The sequence below is a fragment of the Sciurus vulgaris genome (genome assembly GCF_902686455.1).
Source record: "Sciurus vulgaris genome assembly, chromosome: 3".
Lineage (NCBI taxonomy): Eukaryota > Metazoa > Chordata > Mammalia > Rodentia > Sciuridae > Sciurus > Sciurus vulgaris.
Window position 1 is genome coordinate 34,705,438 of NC_136463.1, and position 17,530 is coordinate 34,722,967.

The 17,530-nt window shown below is 37.5% G+C and overlaps 1 protein-coding gene across 1 annotated transcript in view; it reads left to right on the forward strand.

Moving 5' to 3' along the window:
- Nucleotides 1-1,245: 1,245 nt before the first annotated feature.
- The window catches only part of PPM1E (protein phosphatase, Mg2+/Mn2+ dependent 1E), a 160,366-nt gene continuing 144,081 nt past the window's right edge, over nt 1,246-17,530 (forward strand). The window contains exon 1 of the mRNA XM_079131379.1: nt 1,246-1,851. Within this exon, the coding sequence (XP_078987505.1) occupies nt 1,388-1,851 (464 nt within the window). The 5' untranslated portion in view covers nt 1,246-1,387. The remainder of the gene's footprint in view (nt 1,852-17,530) is intronic.

Genomic DNA, 17,530 nt, shown 5'->3' on the forward strand with positions numbered 1-17,530 from the left:
TGGATGAGGTGGATAATTTGTGAGAACATGTTTTTCAAAGTAGAGAAATAATCACTGTTAGCTGAATTATATGTTGCCATGGACATGGCAGTATGCAGTAATGATGCTATCATCTATACAGCTGTATAACAGCACAGCTTCTCCCTCCACCCCCCTCAGTAAGGCTTGAAAATAATAGGTTTGTGTGTAGTTTGGTAAGAAAATTAGAATCATTTAAAGTAGTTTAAAGTAGTTTCAGTTCCAGTGTAAGAAAAAAGACACAGGAGGGGATGGGGAAGAAGAACAAACAAAAAACATATAAAAGTGTAATATGCATTATGCAGTAACTGAAGAGGTGTGATAGGAAAGGAATGGGTGAATTCTGAATCTCAATCATGATTGAGTTTATGTTGCATCACTTGCTTGTGACCTTGAGCAAAGTCACCATGTCTTCAAGGTTTGGTTTCCTCATCTATAAAAAAGAATCTACCTCAAGGGAATGTGGTAAGGATTAAAGGAATGAAAACAACTTGAAAACTGCACAGCCCTATACAAATAAGGCAGGACACCATGCCCTGTTGACTTTTCAGGGACAGAAGAAGCAAAAGGCATTGTAGACTACCGATATGGGTTCTAATTCTGACATGGCTAAAAGTTTTTAGACCTAGAGCAAGTAAGTAGCTATCTTAATCTTCATCTTTTTGAGCAAAAAGGGTAACACCGCTTCATCAAATCAAATGAGAAAGCCTATGCAAAGAAAGCTACAACTTCGTAGGTGTTTATGGGGCCCCATTTCCCCCCAGCTACTTACTCAAGAGTGTCATCAACAAAAGGTGTTCACAATGTGCTGTCTTTCAACAGATACGTTAAAGCAAGGCTGGAACAGATAAGGAAACAAGTAAATGCAATTCAAGTGGGAACCAACAGCTAGACTTGGGGATGTCTTAGTTCCCTTTTAACGTGAGGCAAGGATTTCCATCCAATAAAAACATCTGGAGTTGGACAGCAGACATGTCCAGTGTCCTTACGACTCAGCGGACTCGACGGGAGGGACCCTGAAATTCTTAATTAGAACCGGTTGCCATGGCGACAGTCTCTAGGCAGCGTAGGCTGATCTCTCCGTGGGGATAGAGGGTGGGCCGCCGCTGGACCCTGCGCGCGCTCGCCACCAACTTTTCCTCTAGACCTGAGAAGGGGGGGCGCGCTCCGCCCCCGCCCCCGGGCCGCGCACGTCCACGCTCGGCGGCGCGCACGCCTGCGGAGCCCTCTCCAAGCAACCTGGTGCTGATAGCTCGTGCCGGTGCGGCCGTTAAACGTCGTAGCTGGAGCCTGAGGCTCAGAAGCAGCCCCCTCCCCTTCCTGGGTTTCCCTCACGCCCTTCCCGGTCGGTCTCGGGGCATGAGCAGCGATGGCCGGCTGCACCCCTGAAGAGAAAACTTACCGGCGCTTTCTAGAGCTATTCCTAGGCGAGTTTCGCGGTCCTTGCGGCGGTGGCGAACCAGAACCTGAACCCGAACCCGAGTCCGAGCCCGAAGCCGAACTGGTAGCGGCTGAGGCGGCCGAAGCTTCGGTCGAGGATCCCGGGGAGGAGGCAACCAGGGTAGCCGCAACGGAGGAGGGAGAGCAGGAGCAAGACTCAGAGCCCGAAGAGGAGGCGGTCGAGGAGGAGGCGGAGGCGGTGGCGGCGGCTGAGGGTGAGGGCGAGGAGGAGGAGGAGGCGGCGGCAGCCTCGGGGCACTCGGCCGTGCTACCGCCGCCGCAGCCCCAGCTGCCGCCGCTGCCCCCGCTCCCACGACCGCTGTCAGAGCGCATCACCCGTGAGGAGGTGGAGGGCGAGAGCCTGGACCTGTGCCTGCAGCAGCTCTACAAATAGTTAAGTAGTGGGGCTCAAGGGGGGGTGGGCCCGCTGTCCCCGTCGCGCCGGCCTCGGACAAGCTCCCTCGGTCGCTCAGATCGCTATCTTTTCTGTTCAATCCCGCAACTGCAGCTACCGCCACTGAAAACGCCCCCGCTGCTCGGATTCGGGCGGTGGGCTGCTGGCTGCCCACGCCTGCCTCGGTTCCTGCGTCTCCTACCCGGTCCTGGAGGCGCTCTCCTGGTCCTCCTGCCGGCCTCTGGCCCCTTCTTCCCTCTTCGCCTCTGCTGCCAGCTTCTTGCTCCTCTTCACACACCCTTTTCCGATCTTGCCTCGGAAGGTCTTTTCTCCAATCTTGAGCCCTCTTATTCTCGGCTCCCTTCTTTCTGGAGGTTTCCTCCCACCTTAGTCTGCCTTTCCCCGGGTTGTGTCCCTTGTTTGGCTTCACAGAGGCGCGACTCCTTTCTAGGCTGAGCTGTGAGGTGCCTCCTGCGTAACCGCAACCACAATGATTAACACCTGCCCCCATATCCAGATGAGGAGAGAGACTCATAGATTTTCCGTTAGGCGCTCAAGGTTGAAAGTGGAGAGCTCTTTCGATGGCTTAATACAAGGGAGTCTAGTATCTTTGTTGAGACATTTGACAGCTCATAATTGAGGCGGGAGGTGAGGGAGGGTAAGTAAAATTTTACCAAGCGAACCTTCGGTGAAAGTCATGATTCGTTAAAGTGGAAAAGGCAGTCTGGTTTGATAACACTGCAATTAGGTGTAGTATTTTCAGTCCATTAAGTAGATGGGGTGGGAGATGGGGGAAAGCAGATGGCTTAGCTACACAGATGAAAGTCTAAAATAGAAAGGTCAAGGCTTTGCCTTTCATGGGCTTGAAATAGAAACGGTTTACAATTGCGTTTCTTTTAAATAGAATTGTTCTGAAATAATGACAGAACACTAAGAAGTCTCGGAAAACATTGGTAAACCTGAGAATCTTTTGCCATTCAGCTAATAGTTGTGATGAAAGGTGTTACTCTGACCATCCAAAAAGTTTACTATGGCTAGATTCACAGCAATTAAGTTCAAACTCACTTCTTGGATTTTTTCAAACGCCTAAATGTAAGAAGGCCCTGGAAAATAAAGCTGTTTTGTCTTCATTCAACCTAATAGACACCTGGTCAAATCATTCTCTTAAAGCAGTAGCTTATCAAAGGGGAAAAGCAATTAACAAATCTCCTGTAAAAGTAGATTGTGTTAATGTCTCAACCTTATGAGCTATCTAAAATTTAAATACACTGTTCGATTACCAAGGGAATAATGCTTTTTGAATTGTAAAAAATAAAATGGCGTGTAATACCACCACTCAGGGATAAAAAGCATTAATGTCTGAGTATTTCTTTCTAGTCTTTGTGAACTGTCATAGAAAAGGCCTTTTGAAAGGTCATTTTTTTACACTAAAGACACTTAATGCTTCTTGCTGAAAATGGGTATATTTATCAAAGTGAAAGATTTTATCTTGGCATCAGACTAGTAATATTTTGATTTTTATTTAATTTTTACCTTTACAAACACGGTTAAAAAATTGAAGGAATACAATTTAAACATTGGAGAATGTCCCCCCCAAAAAATCATTAGTACAACCCTGAATATTTCCCATTTGAGATTTTTTTTTAAATGAAACATATATGAAGACAATGGTAAGAAAATGTGTTTTCCCCACAAAAAGGAGAAACAAGATTAGTTTTGGCACACTTATAAGCTAGAAAAAAGATTCAAATGATAAAGTGACCATGAACTTGACAACAGAAGTTTAGATTTGAAATAAAACTACAAAATTAAAGTCATCTTAAATCGGAGATTTAATACTGTGATTTCACATAAAATCAAAATACTGTGCTTTGTGCAGTTGCTATTAATGTCTTTTTATTCAGATATAAAATGGTTGGCTTGTTTCTGTAAAGTATCTTTAAGGTCCTTAATGGATTAAAAAGTTTTTTATAACACATTTAAACGACAGTTTTATTTTATTGATTTAAAAAACAACCTATGACTTAGTCACAAGAATAAGTACCAGAAGACTTGGTAGGGATGAATTATTTTTCTGTCCAAGCACTTCATTTTACAGATAAGAAAACTATGCATCTATCCAGATTCAGAAAAGACAAATTATGGTACAATGATTCCAACATTTTTTGATATAATCTCTGAACCTTAAAATTCTCTCCAACATAGTTGAAACATTGATTTCTCACATTTCATAGGAAATACTTAGAAATAATTCTGATTATAAATGTTGATTGATTATTTATGGAAAAATTAAGATTTTTTTTCTCCTAAATTATATTTTCTGACCCATCCTGTTTTTTGGGGGGATTCCTTTTTTTAAAAAAATATCTTTGTTTATTCATTTATAATCATGTGATGCTGAGGATTGAACCCAGTGCCTCACACATATGAGGCAGTCGCTGTACCACCATGCCACAGCCCCAGCCCCAGTCCCAGCTCTGGGGGAATTCTTCAAAATGGTCATGCCTGTCAAAGGGTGCTGAAATTCCTAAGTGAAATTAACTGAACTATATATTTGACAATTTTAAAGTTGGGACTAGTGTAAGAAAAAAAAACACTGCATTTAATGCTAGTTTCATAAGTCTCTATTGTGTTTTTCTGTCAGTATTTAAAAAAAATACATGGCTGCTAAATAGATTGAGGGTCTCTGAAGAAATAAAGGAGCTTCTCAATACTATTTTATGTATACATTGATTGAAATTTTACTTTTGGGGCTAGGAAGAGTGGAAGAGTGCTTTTCTAGCATGTGTAAGGCCCTGGGTTAGATTCCCAGCACTACCAAAATAATAATAATTATTATTATTATTTTGCTTTTTAGAAAAGTATTATAGTGACACATTTGTCTCAGTTTTTTGCTTCCCTCAAGTTTTAGAACAGTAACAGCAGACATGTTATTCTTCATTTTGGTAAACTCAAACCTCGGGATTAATTTAAAATAAGCAGTTATTTAGATTTTAAGGGTCAGGGTTTAAATGAACAAAATATAATTGGCAACTTAAAAATTTTTTTCAGAGCAATATTTAGGGTAAAATTTTTACCTTTTAGCTTCAAAATGAGAATTTTCCTCTGCTAGATAAAAGCAACATAAAACATTTTGAAAGAAATAAAATTCAAAAATGTCAAAAATCCCCTTGGAAGCCAGGTTTGGTGGCACACATCTGTAATTCAGCAACTTGGATGACTGAGGATTTCACAATCCAGGCCAGATTGGGCAATTTAGTGAAACCTTATCTCAGAATAAAAAGATAAAATGGGCTTGGAATATAGCTCAATGGTAAAGCACCCTTGGGTTCTATCCATGTGTGTAAAGAGGAGACCTTGAATGAGAAATATCTTTGTTGTGGACTATAAATAGCATTTAAAGGACCATATAAGCAATTTTTTTTAAACCTCAGGAATCATTAATAAAGTCATGGAATAATTTAGAACTACATTGCTAAATTAATTTATCACTTGTTAATAAAATTTTCCAATGATTTGGAACCTTCACATGGGAGTAGGAATAGGACCTATGTTTTACTCCTTTTTCTAAATATAAATGCCCCTCAAGAGCTTTAAATATTTTCTAATAGTGTAATCTAAGGATTTCTGAAGTTAATGAGAGATTTTTTGAAAAGGTGGAAGTGAAATATCGTACAGCTTTGAAGTAATTATCAAATAAGAAATGTATAACTAATCATACAGCAAATGTGAATGAATCTATTTGTTAATTATATAGGTCAATACTGTATTTTTTTCTTTATGCAATACTAGGGATAGATGTGTTTTAACCTAGAAGAAACAAATACTCAAGTCTTTTTTAGAGTATAAGTCATCACATTTTCAGAGCAGTTGTTTCCTCAGTTATTCATTTAGTGTGGGATGGGCTTCCCAAGAGGGAGACAGATATCCCAGCAGGCTGGCAAAGTTAAGTAGTTCCAGATGGTTTGCAGTAGTATTGAGGATGGCACTTTTAAAATGACTTGGAAAAGAAAATAATTGGTTATCGAAGCTAATAATTCAGTTATATTGAATTGTGTGAGTCATGAATGACTTTGGGATAGGTCAGAAAATCATTAAACTTTGCTCATTTTCACATATGTATGTGGAAAAAATGCATGTTTACAAGTTACATAATATCACTCATTTAAAAATTAAATATTTTTCTTATTAAAAACTAGTAAATGTTCACTAAAAAATAGAGAAAATTCACTTAACCAAAAAGAATCAAATAGCATTCAGTGTTACTGAATGCTATTTGATTAATTAGCATTAATTATGCTTACCAGGTTTTTCTCTTCCCTTTTAGATTGCCTCTTTTTTGTTGTGAGTGTGTGGGTGGGTGGGTGGTGGTGGTGTTGGTGCTACACCCTAGGATTTTTACTTTTTATTTTGGGACAGGATATCACTAAATTGCCTCAGTCTTTCCAGTCACTTAGATTATGCCATCATACCCTGCACTCTGAGAGCTTTTCATGTTCTGTCCATCTTTTTAATTGTGTTCTATCTTAGACTGTCTTCTGAAGTCTAGTTGACGTTTTTGTCCTTAGTCAATATCAATCTCTTATATGATTGGCTAGTGGTTATGCTGATGGCTCCCTTATCTCCATCCTTGCTTTAACTGCTGGTGGAACAACTCCACCCCCAGAGTCTAAAGGCTTCTGATATTTAACTGTTCATGACTGGTTTCAATCCTCCAATCTCTTCTACCCATCAAAACTGATATATTCTTTTTAGTGGGTTATTCTTGACTCTCTTTTCATCCTTTCATTTCAGTCAAGTCATTAATTCAGCCTTGTAAATATCTCATAAATGTCTCTCTCCTTTCTTGCTGTCATTGTCACCTCTTGTCAGTTTTACCCTTCTGCAATACATTTTCCCTAGTGTAGCCAAAAGTATTTTTCTAGAATTTAGGTTATGTCTGACCATCACACTGCTTAAAGATTGCCCTTTACTTGAAGTTGGCCAAACCACATTCCTCCAAACTACAAAATCTGCCAAGGCTTCTGACCCCAAATGTGAGGAGAGAACGTCCAGTTAGAGTTAGAAGGAAGAGTTCATATAAGACCATCATGAGGGCTGGGGAGATAGCTCAGTTAGTGGAGTGTTTGCCTCGTATGCACAAAGTCCTGGGTTCTATCCCTAACACCATCCAAAAAGAAAAAAAAAATCATTTCTGACACCTGCTGCAAATTTGTGGGTTTCCCAAAACCACTTCTAGATTTCATACTTTGGTAGAAAATCTCACAGAACTCACTGAACACTATTATACTCAGATTATGGTTTATTACAAGGATAAGCTACAAATTAGAACCAGATAAAAGAAGACATGCATGAAGTGCCATCTGGGAAGGTCACAGATGTAATATTTTCTTTGTTCTCAGGGGTATATTACCTCTCCAGAATGAATATGTAGCAATGCAGAGTATTGCCAGTGCAAGAAACTTACCTGACCTTCACTATCCAGTTTTTATTGGAATTTACTGATTACTGTCCCATGATGGAATTGTTTCCAGTCCTTCTTCCCTTTCCAGAGGTCAGGCAAATACCATGTAGTCTCAGGTCTGAGTGGCCCACCATGAATAATAAAAATACTCATGTTACTTCAGAAATGCCAGAGATTTAAAGGTTCCTTCATAGGAGCTGGGGACAAAGTCAGACTTCTCTTTGGGCAGGCCAAATTATTTACTACATGCCCTTTATTACCTCTTTTGCTTCAAGATGAAATCCAAAGGAAAGACTTTATACTTGTAAGACTCATCTCAGGACTCACTGTCATCCACTCCATTCCACTGTATTTCTAGAAACTACACTTTAGCTCTATTAGACTACTAATATATTAGTTTGTATGTGTTATGCTCTTACTCTGCACCTCCGAATATAGCATACTACTCCCTCTTTTTACAATATCACACCCCATTTCCCCCACTCCCATCCAGTATCTTAGGTATTCTTTAGGTCTTCATTTAATACCATTTCCTTCAGGAAACCTTTGCTCACCATTCTCACACAAATTATAGAAATGATACCTGAAAGTATAGTTTGAATCCTCACACTTGTGAGTTAGGTGTCTCTTCCACGTGTCCCTCCAAAGAACCTGTGCTTATTCCTCTTATAAAGACTTATTTAATTAATTCTTCCTTTTTTGTCAAGAAATATTTATATCTCCCCTTACTAGACCAATGGTCTTTAAAATGAGGTGTATCTAAGCCACAGGCTGTGGCATGTGACTGTAATCCAGTGACTCTGGAGGCTGAGGATCATAAGTTCAAAGCCAGCTTTAGCAACTTATCAAGGCCCTGTCTCAAAATAAAAAATTAGAAAGAGCTAGGGGGTTAGCTCAGTGCTAAAGTGACCCTGGGTTCAATCTCTATTACCAAAAAAAAAAAAAAAAAGATGTACCTAAAAGAAAAATTTAAAATATATTTAATGGTATACAAAATATGAAATAAGTACTATTAAGTACTATTAATATCTGATATGTTACCAAGATTGATAACTTGTTCTGAATGACAACCAATTTTCTGTCAAGCATGTTATTCCTGAGAGAGTGGAAGTTCCACAGCTCAGAGGGGTTGATGTTGTCATCCTTTCTCTAATTTTCAGGATGATGTAAAGTATTGCAGTTTACCTGTGCCTGATTAAATGGTTTTATAGATTGTATTTCCTGGTTTTTGCACTTTTAAGCCTCACAAAATGGACAAATAGCTTTTAAAATCCCTGCAAAGAAATCATGGCTTGAACATAATATTGATAACACAAGCAAAGGAACAATAAAACTTGGACTGGGTGTGAATCCCAGAACTTGGAAGGCTGAGGCAGCAAGATAGAAAATTCAAGGCCAGTCTGCAATTTAGCAAGACCCTCAGCAGCTCAGTGAGATTGACTATCTCAAAATGAAATATAATGGGTTGGGGGTGCAGCTCAGTGGTAGAGTGCTTGCCTAGCACTCTACATGAGGTGCTGTGTTTGATCTTCAGCACTGCATAAAAATAAATAAAGGTATTTTAAAAAGGAAATTTCTTTAAAAATATGAAAAATAAAAAGAACTGGAGATGTAGCTCAACGGTAAAGTGCCCCTGGTTTCAGTCCCCGATAACAAAGAAAAGAAGCATCAAAATTTAAGAACCCATCTTCCTTTCTTAGGTTCATCTGATTTTTAAAACTATTTTTATAATGTTTTTGTGATTTTTTTTTTAATACCTTTATTTTTATGTGGTGATGAGGATTGAACCCAGTGCCTCACACATGCTAGGCAAACAAAAAATGGAATTAAGAAGATCATGTGAAATATGGGTATATGAGAAATATAAGCTATGCATGGTGGTGCACACCTGTAATCCCAGCAACTCTGGAGGCTGAGGCAGAAGGATCGCAAGTTCAAGGCCAGCCTCAGCAATTTAGTGAGACTTTGTCTCGAAAAAGTAAAAGGACTGAATGGAGCTTAGTGGCAAAGTGCTCCTAGGTTCAATCCCCAGACCCCCCAAAATTAAAGAAATATATTTTGCTGGGATGTGGCTTAGCAATAGTAGAGCAATTGCCTAGCATGTGCAAGGCCTTGGGTCCAATCCCCAGCACTGCCAAAAAAAAAAAAAAAAAATCTATTAAGAAATACTCCCTAAAGAAATACTAAAATATTAGTGAGAACAGTGTTTGTTTTTATGTATTTGTGTGTATATAATTTTATGTATGTATAATACACATACACATATCCACATGTATGTATACTTTATATACATATATATGAGTATTTATATTTATGTCAATATATACATGTATATATAGCATATATCGATATATGTATAAGTATACATAGATTGTGTGATTCATGAAACTCAAATTTTTTGATAGGGTATCTGAACAAACATTTGGAAGGATTGTATTATGTTAGTAGCTACTTTTTTGCCATTCATTTTCCTAGGTCCTACAATGTCTGGCACAAATATAACATGCAACAAATATTTGCTTATATATGAATGAGCTTAGAGGTTTAAAAAGATACTATTCTTACTATTATAGCCTGTTTTTAAAACTTTAGTTTTAATATTCTCATATTTAAAAACTTTATTATAGAAAATTTAAATAATCTTGTTTCATCTATAATTCCATACATCTCACCTCACTTCCCATTATGTTCTTTGAAAATTTTCTTTCTTTTTTCCTTGTCTCTCCTTTCTTTTTTTGGTGGTGCTGGGGATTGAACCTAGTGATACTCTACCCCTTAGCTATATTCCCAGCCCTTTTTATTTTTATTCTGAGACAGGACCTTGTTAAATTGCCAAGGTTGGCCTTGAGTTTATAATCCTCTTGCTTCAGCTTCCTAAGTAGCTGGGATTACAGGCATGAGCCACCACACCCAGCTGTTCTATGTCATTTTTAAATGAGTATTCAGGAATTGAATCAATTCTTTTAGACATTTTAAGTGTTACCAATTTTTGGTTACTCTGAAATTTTGTGATGATCATTATTTGAACAATTCTCTAATTTTCTTAGAGTATATTTAGTATTGGGATTGCTGTGTTAAGATGTTTAAGATACTTAAGACTTTTGAGATGTAGTTTAAAAATGTCCTCTAACAAGGTTTTTACTAGTTTACCTTGGAAGCAAGTGCATATTGTCTTGTGCTGCATAATAAAATTTGGGCCAACAGTGGACCACATATACAGTGTTGGTCCCATAAAATATCACCTAATGATATTCATTATAGCCAATTTAGTTTGTGTAAGTGCACTCAGTGATGTTCCCGTGATGACAAAATTGCCAGGGACACATTTCTCAGAATATTTCCCTATTGTTCAATCAGGCATGACTATATGATAGAGATTGTTAGTATTATGAAGTAATTTAAGCATTTAGAAAATAACAATAATAAAACAAAATATCAATATATCCATCATCCAGTTTCAACAAATTATTCCAATTATTTTATTTTGAGAAAATAAAACACTTCATATATAATTAAAGATTTTATTGTAACCCTTTTTCATACTTCCCTTTTCTTCACAGAGGTGATTTGAGAATTCTGGAAATATATCCTTCTGGTCTCTGTTTTTGTATTTTTACTACACATGAACATATGGTCAATCAATATGTGGTGGGGTTTTTGATATTTTGGTAGCCAGCTATTTCAGGATTAACCCCTTTTTCAAAAATATGTACATATAGAACTAGTTCTTTCATTTTAGCTACTATATATTCCATTGTATAGTTATACTATGATTTATTTTCCAATCTCCTATTGTTGGACAGGTGGGTGGTTTCTAATTTTTGGATATTAACTAATATATACATATATATTAGTTAATACTACCTGCTGTACTGGATGAATCCTGAAATCTAAAACGCTTAACATATTTGTTAGTTTATTTCTTATTTATTCAGTGGTGAAGAAGGAGTTGTGCCCTGTGGAGTCATGATCTTCAGCCTATGATTTCCAAAGTTGCTCTAGGTACCAGATCCCTCCAGCAACCATAGGGAGAGAGTGAACAATGTGTTAGACACTTTAGGCACATATATGCAGAAGTAGCATGTATTATTTCTGTTCACTTTCCATTGGCTAGAATTTAAGTCATATGACAATAACTAGGGCCTTCATTTCTCCACAAAGCGAGCTGGGAAATGTAGTTAATTCCAAGAAACAACCCTAACCCTATGGAAAAAGAGTACAAAACTTAGGGGGATAACTGGTAGCATCTGCCCTACAAATAATGCTGTAGTTTGGGTATGTCTCCTTATGCACATGTTTATAGATTTCTTAGGGTGTACATCTAGAAGTGGAATTGTCAGATAGATATTTTGTACATTTTTATTGCTTTGTCCAGCAGCACTATATTGAGTGGTCTGTTTTTTTCTATATTCTTGCTACTGTTAAACTACCATAGTACCCATCTTATATTTTTACACAGCTATGTGCTGTTGCCACTGGATTATATGAGAAAGAGGAAAATACAGAGGATTATATGAGAAAGAGTCAAAATATAGTTGACTATGACCTTGATTTAGGGTGTTTTAGAAGAGGACACTGCCTAAAAATCTAGACAAACACTGTTCAGAAGGAATATAAGCCACATAAATCATTTAAAAATTTCTGCTGAGCACATTTTATGAAGTGAATTTAGAGTTGTCTTTTTTTTTTTGGTACCAGGGATTGAAACCAAGGGCATTTAACCATTGAGCCACATCCCTAGTCCTTTTATTTTTTTTGTTTTGAGACATGGTCTCACTAGGTTGACTTTGAACCTGTAATCCTCCTGCCTCAGCCTCCTGAGTCACTGGAATTACAGGGGTGTGCCACCACACCATGCGTGAATTTAACTTTAATAACTTATTTAACTCAATATATCCAAAATACTGCCTTTTCAACATGTAATCTATATTAAAATATCATTGATATATTTTTATTTCAAGTTTTTAAAAAATCCTGTGTATATTTTACACTTATATCACATCTCAGTTTGGAGTATCACATTTCAAATGCCACATGGGGTTATTGGCTACCATATTAAGCAGTTCAGGGTTAGACTTAATACTTTTTGTAAAGGAAGTGGTTGCTAACTCAGTGCTAGAGTGTGTGGTTGAGTTCAATCCCAGTACCAACAAAACACAACAAAACAAAAACAAATTCTATAACACAAATATGATATTTAACTTCAAAATCATATTTTAAAAGGCTTTACTCCAATCACAAATATATTTTTATTTAACCTTCAGGAGAATAGCAAACTGAATTTATTTTCTCCAGATTTTTTCTTAACTAGAGAATATAGATACTTTTTGAATTCTAATGGGTAAACATATTTCATATTGAAAATACTGTTAATTCAAAAATGCATTTAATATACCTAACCTACTGAACATCATAGCTTGCAACACAAGTGCTGTGCAGAGTATCAGTTGTTTGTTCTCATGATGTAATAACTGATTGGGAACTGTAGTTGCTGCTACTGTCCAACAGTAGGAAAAGTGGGAAAAGATCAACATTTAAAATTCAAAGTTACAGTTTCTGCTGAGGGTTTATCACTTTCACACCACTGTAAAGTGGAAAATTTTTAAGTTGAACCTTCATCAGTGGGGGACCATCTGCAACCTGATGCAAATTGAGCCTACTGAATTCTTAAGTTCTTCTCACATAGTTTATGGGGAAGTAGGTGAGTACAATTTTCTATTTAGTTTATTGCTGTGTAATAACTTAAACTTACTGGCTTAAAACTACATCTATTTGTTGTCTCTTGATTCTGTAGGTAAGAAGTTCAGGCAAATTCAATTGAATTCTCAGTATAAGATCTGAGAAGGCTGAAGTCAAGGTGTCAGCCCCAAGGTTTGGGGGAAGAATCCACTTTAAGTTTATTCAGTTTATTTGAAGAATCTATTTCCTTGTTGTAGGTCTGATGTCTAGGTCTGAGGTCAACTGTTTCCTTGCTGGCTGTCGGGCAGGGACTGATTATCACTTCTAGAGGCCACCCACCTTCTTTCTCACAGGGTTTCCTCCATCTTCAAACTAGCAGTGGCACATAGAGACCTTGTCATGCTTCACACCTCTCAGGCTCCTCCTGCTGCCAACCAGAGAAAACTCTCAGCTTTTAAATAGGGTCCACACAGATAATCTTCCTATCAACTTGCCAAAAAACATAACACATTGGGGCAGGGGTGGATCTAAGTGGTACAGCACTTGCCTAGCATGGAAGAAACCCTTGGCTCAATCCCCAGCACTGCACAGAGAACAAACAACCCACAGCACAATCACAGAAGTAATATTTCATTTGTATTCCTAGGTTTCAGTGTTTAGAGCTGGGCATCTTCGGGGAGCCATTTTAGAAATTCTGCAAACCACAGTAGAGAAACAGGATGGATTTTAATTATTTTTGTTTAGAGATCTTTTAATTTCATTTCTAAATGAAAATAAAGCATTCTATCTATTTATTTTGTTTCCATTCCCACCATCCTTTTCTGAGCTAATATGAACTCTTAGCTTGATCTGTACCAGTAATCTTAATTGATATATCTGGTTCCACAATTCCCTTCTTTCAAATAATTTTTCATTTTGCAGAGTGCTCTTTTATTGGAAATAGATACTGTTGCACTTTTCTGCTTAAAATCCATCAGTGTCTTCAATTTGTGGTTAGAAACTAAATGTCTGATGAGGCTACAAGGTCCTACCTTAATCTTGCTTGTGGTTACCTCATCATTTGGTTACACCTCAGTTAATCACCCCCCCCTTTTTTTTTTTTTTTTTGGTACCATGGATTGAATCCAGGTGCACTTAACCAATCACTGAGCCACACCTCCCAGCTTGTTTTATTTTTTGAGACAGATTCTCACTAATTTGCTCACGACTTCACTAAGTTGCTGAGACTGACTTTGAATTTGTGATCTTCCTGCCTCAGCCTCCAGAGCTGCTGGGATTATAGGTGTGTGCCAGCACCCCAGCATCTATTAACTATGTTTTGTTTTGTTTTCTATATGTGTGGTGTTTAAGTATTAACTCAGGTATGCTCTACTGCTGAGCTACATCCCCAGCCCTTTTTGTTTTGAGACTGGGTCTAGTCACTAAGCTTCTGAGGCTATCCTTGAGCTTTTGATCCTCCTTCCTCAGCCCCCTGAATTGCTTAACAGTCCTGTACCAACATGCTAAGCAACTTCTGTTTTTGATCACTTACTATGCACCAGTCACTGTGGTCTTGATTTAGTTCACATAACCTGCTCTTTCCTGTCTCAGTAACATTTATTTTCCTTGCCCAATCAATGTTCCCCCTTTTCTCCAGCTGTCCAACCCAACCTTTAGGTTTTATCTTACATATCTCTTCATTATAGAAGTGTTACTTTACCTCTGGTCTTAGTCCTACTTCTTAAATTTCCATCACATCTTTCGCTTATTCTGTATATCCACTTATCACAATTTAAACATACGTATTCATGTGTTCAGTGTCTCTTCCTCAGACTCTGAGGGTAACGAGTAAAGAATTATTTTCTTTTGTATATCCAGCACCCAGTACAGGGGTTAGCAAATGTTTGTTAAATAAATGATTAAATTTTCAACTTTTTCTGTGCTCAGTCTACCAGAATGTTTCCTTTCCATTTTTTCTAGGCATATTCATACCCCCTTCTTTCTTATTATTTTCCTTCTCTGCTGTCCTCTGGAAGGGAGGAGATAAAGGAAGAGAAAGAGAGCTGGATGTGGTGGCAAATGCCTGTAACCCCAGTGACTCAGGAGACTGGAAGCAGGAGAATTGAAAGTTTGAGACTAAATTCAACTTGGTGAGGTCCTAAGGACTTAACAAGACCCTGTCTCAAAACTTTAAAAAAGAGCTGGGCATGTAGCTCAGTGGTTAAAAAAAAAAGAAAGAGATTATCTATTTTTTCCCTTTAAGCTTGGTTTCTATTTTTATAGTTGTGTGTTTGTTTTGGTTTTTGTTAATATTTTCTATTAACAAAACTATTGAAATGTGTACAATTCTCATTACCACTATTGCCCCACAACTTTGTAAATGAACACTCAGAAGTCCAAAAGAGTATTCCAAATATGTATGGTTACATTAAAAAAAAAATTAGGGCTGGAGGTGTGGCTCAGTGGTAGAGTGTTTGCTTAGTATAATACAAGATCCTCTGTTTGATACCCAGCACCACCCTCTCTCAAAACTTATTCTCATGTAATTAAGAATATTGGGAACAATGACAAGTTTGAAGAAAAATACTAGAGTCGTGAACTTGTTAAAAGGTTGAGAGTTTTTAAAATTTCCCTACTGTGTATTTTCACTTAAAACTTTGCCTTATGCTGCATAACTTTGAGAAAGACTAATCTATTACTTCCTATTTTAGTTGAAGTCAGAAAAAAAAAAACAAAAAAAAAAAAACAAAAAAAACCAGAAGAATTATCTGTTGGTTAGAAATATCAAAGCTAATTTTTCCCCTTGGTGACTTGATTCCATATTGATTTATAAAATTACTCCAGTGGGGTTTGGTGGCCCACACCTGTAATGAAGCCCTGGGATCCTTGGTATTAGGGGGAAAAAATTAGTCTTTTATAGATTATTTGCCCTACATTTACCACAAGGCACAATCTCTGATCTTTGATCCTTATATAGTGATTTCTTATTCTTTTTTATTCTTTGTTTTGTTATGTGGTACTTGGGATTGAACCCAGAGCCTTACACATGCAAGGCAAGTACTGTACCACTGAGCTACATCCCCAGCCCCCACTTTTTTTTGAGACCGGATCTTGCTAAATCCCCCAGGCTGTTCTTGAATTTGTGATCCTCCTCCCTCAGCCTCCCGAGTAGCTGGAATTACCGGTATATACCAACACACCTGACCTTACATTTTTCTATGTTGTGAATGTAAATATAAAAATTAAATAACTGATGAGACTATTTTTTAAGAAGTATATTATACCATAGCTAACATTGATCTTTACATAAGAAAAGCAGATAACAGCTGGGCATGGTGGCATAGGCCTGTAATCCCAACAACTGGGGAGTTTGACACAGAAGGATTGCAAGTTCGAGACCAACTTCATCAATTTAGTGAGACCCTATCTCAAAATAAAAAATAAAAAGGGCTGCAGATGTAGCTCAGTGGTAAAGCACACCTGGATCCAATTGCTACACCCAAAAACAAAACCCAAAACAACAAAAAATAAAATGTAATTCCCTTAAAGGTGGTATATGTTATATGTACTATGCATGTATATTATATATTCATACATAGAAACATGCATACTCTATATAGTATTTTAAAAAATTTGTTGAGCTAGGTGATATATATGTATTTTTGTGTATGTAAGGTGTGTGTGTATGAAATTATTATTTAGACTGAAAGCCTAGAGGGCAGGAATCATGTTCTAAATATGTCCTTTTTTACTTTTTGGTACTGGGGATTGAAACTAGGGGTACTTAACCACTGAACCTCATCCCCAGTCCTTGTTTTTATTTTGAGACAGGATCTTACTAAATTGGTTAAGGTCTTCTTAAACTGCTGAGTCCGGCTTTCAACTTGTGATCTTCCTGCCTCAGCCTCCTGAGCCGCTGGGATTATAGGTGTGGGCAATTGTGCCTCACTAACCCTATAATTTCAATTCTCCCATTTAAGCCTCCTGAAATTATTTAAACACTAAACTGAAGAACAGTTCACATCTTGGTGTATAGTTTATAACAATGGCATTTTTTTTTTAATTACTGAGATGCCTGGAGATATTTTACATAGATTTGAAAGCATATTCTAAATATGTATAGGTATTATATGTCAATTAAAATTTTTAATTTAGGGGTAGGGATTTATCAGTGGTAGAGCATTTATGTGAGACCCTGGATTCAGTTCCCAGTAATGCAAAATAAATTAAAAAAAAAAACCTCAATTTTTTTTTTAATTAAACATATTTCAGGGGCTGGGGTTGTAACTCAATGATAGAGTGCTTGCCTGGCACATGTGAGGCCCTGGATTCCATCCTCAGCACCACATTAAAAAAAAAATAATAATAAATAAAAGATATAAAAAAATTTTCAGGACAGTGGTAGAGCATCTACCCAGTGTGCCTAGTATCCCTGGGTTCAATCCACAGCACCAAGAAAAAAATTAGTTTCAATTTTAATTACTAGAGTAGCCAAAGGCAACTTTTTTCTCTATTGTTTTAATTCCTAATGCAATAGCCACTCAGCAAGTGTCTCT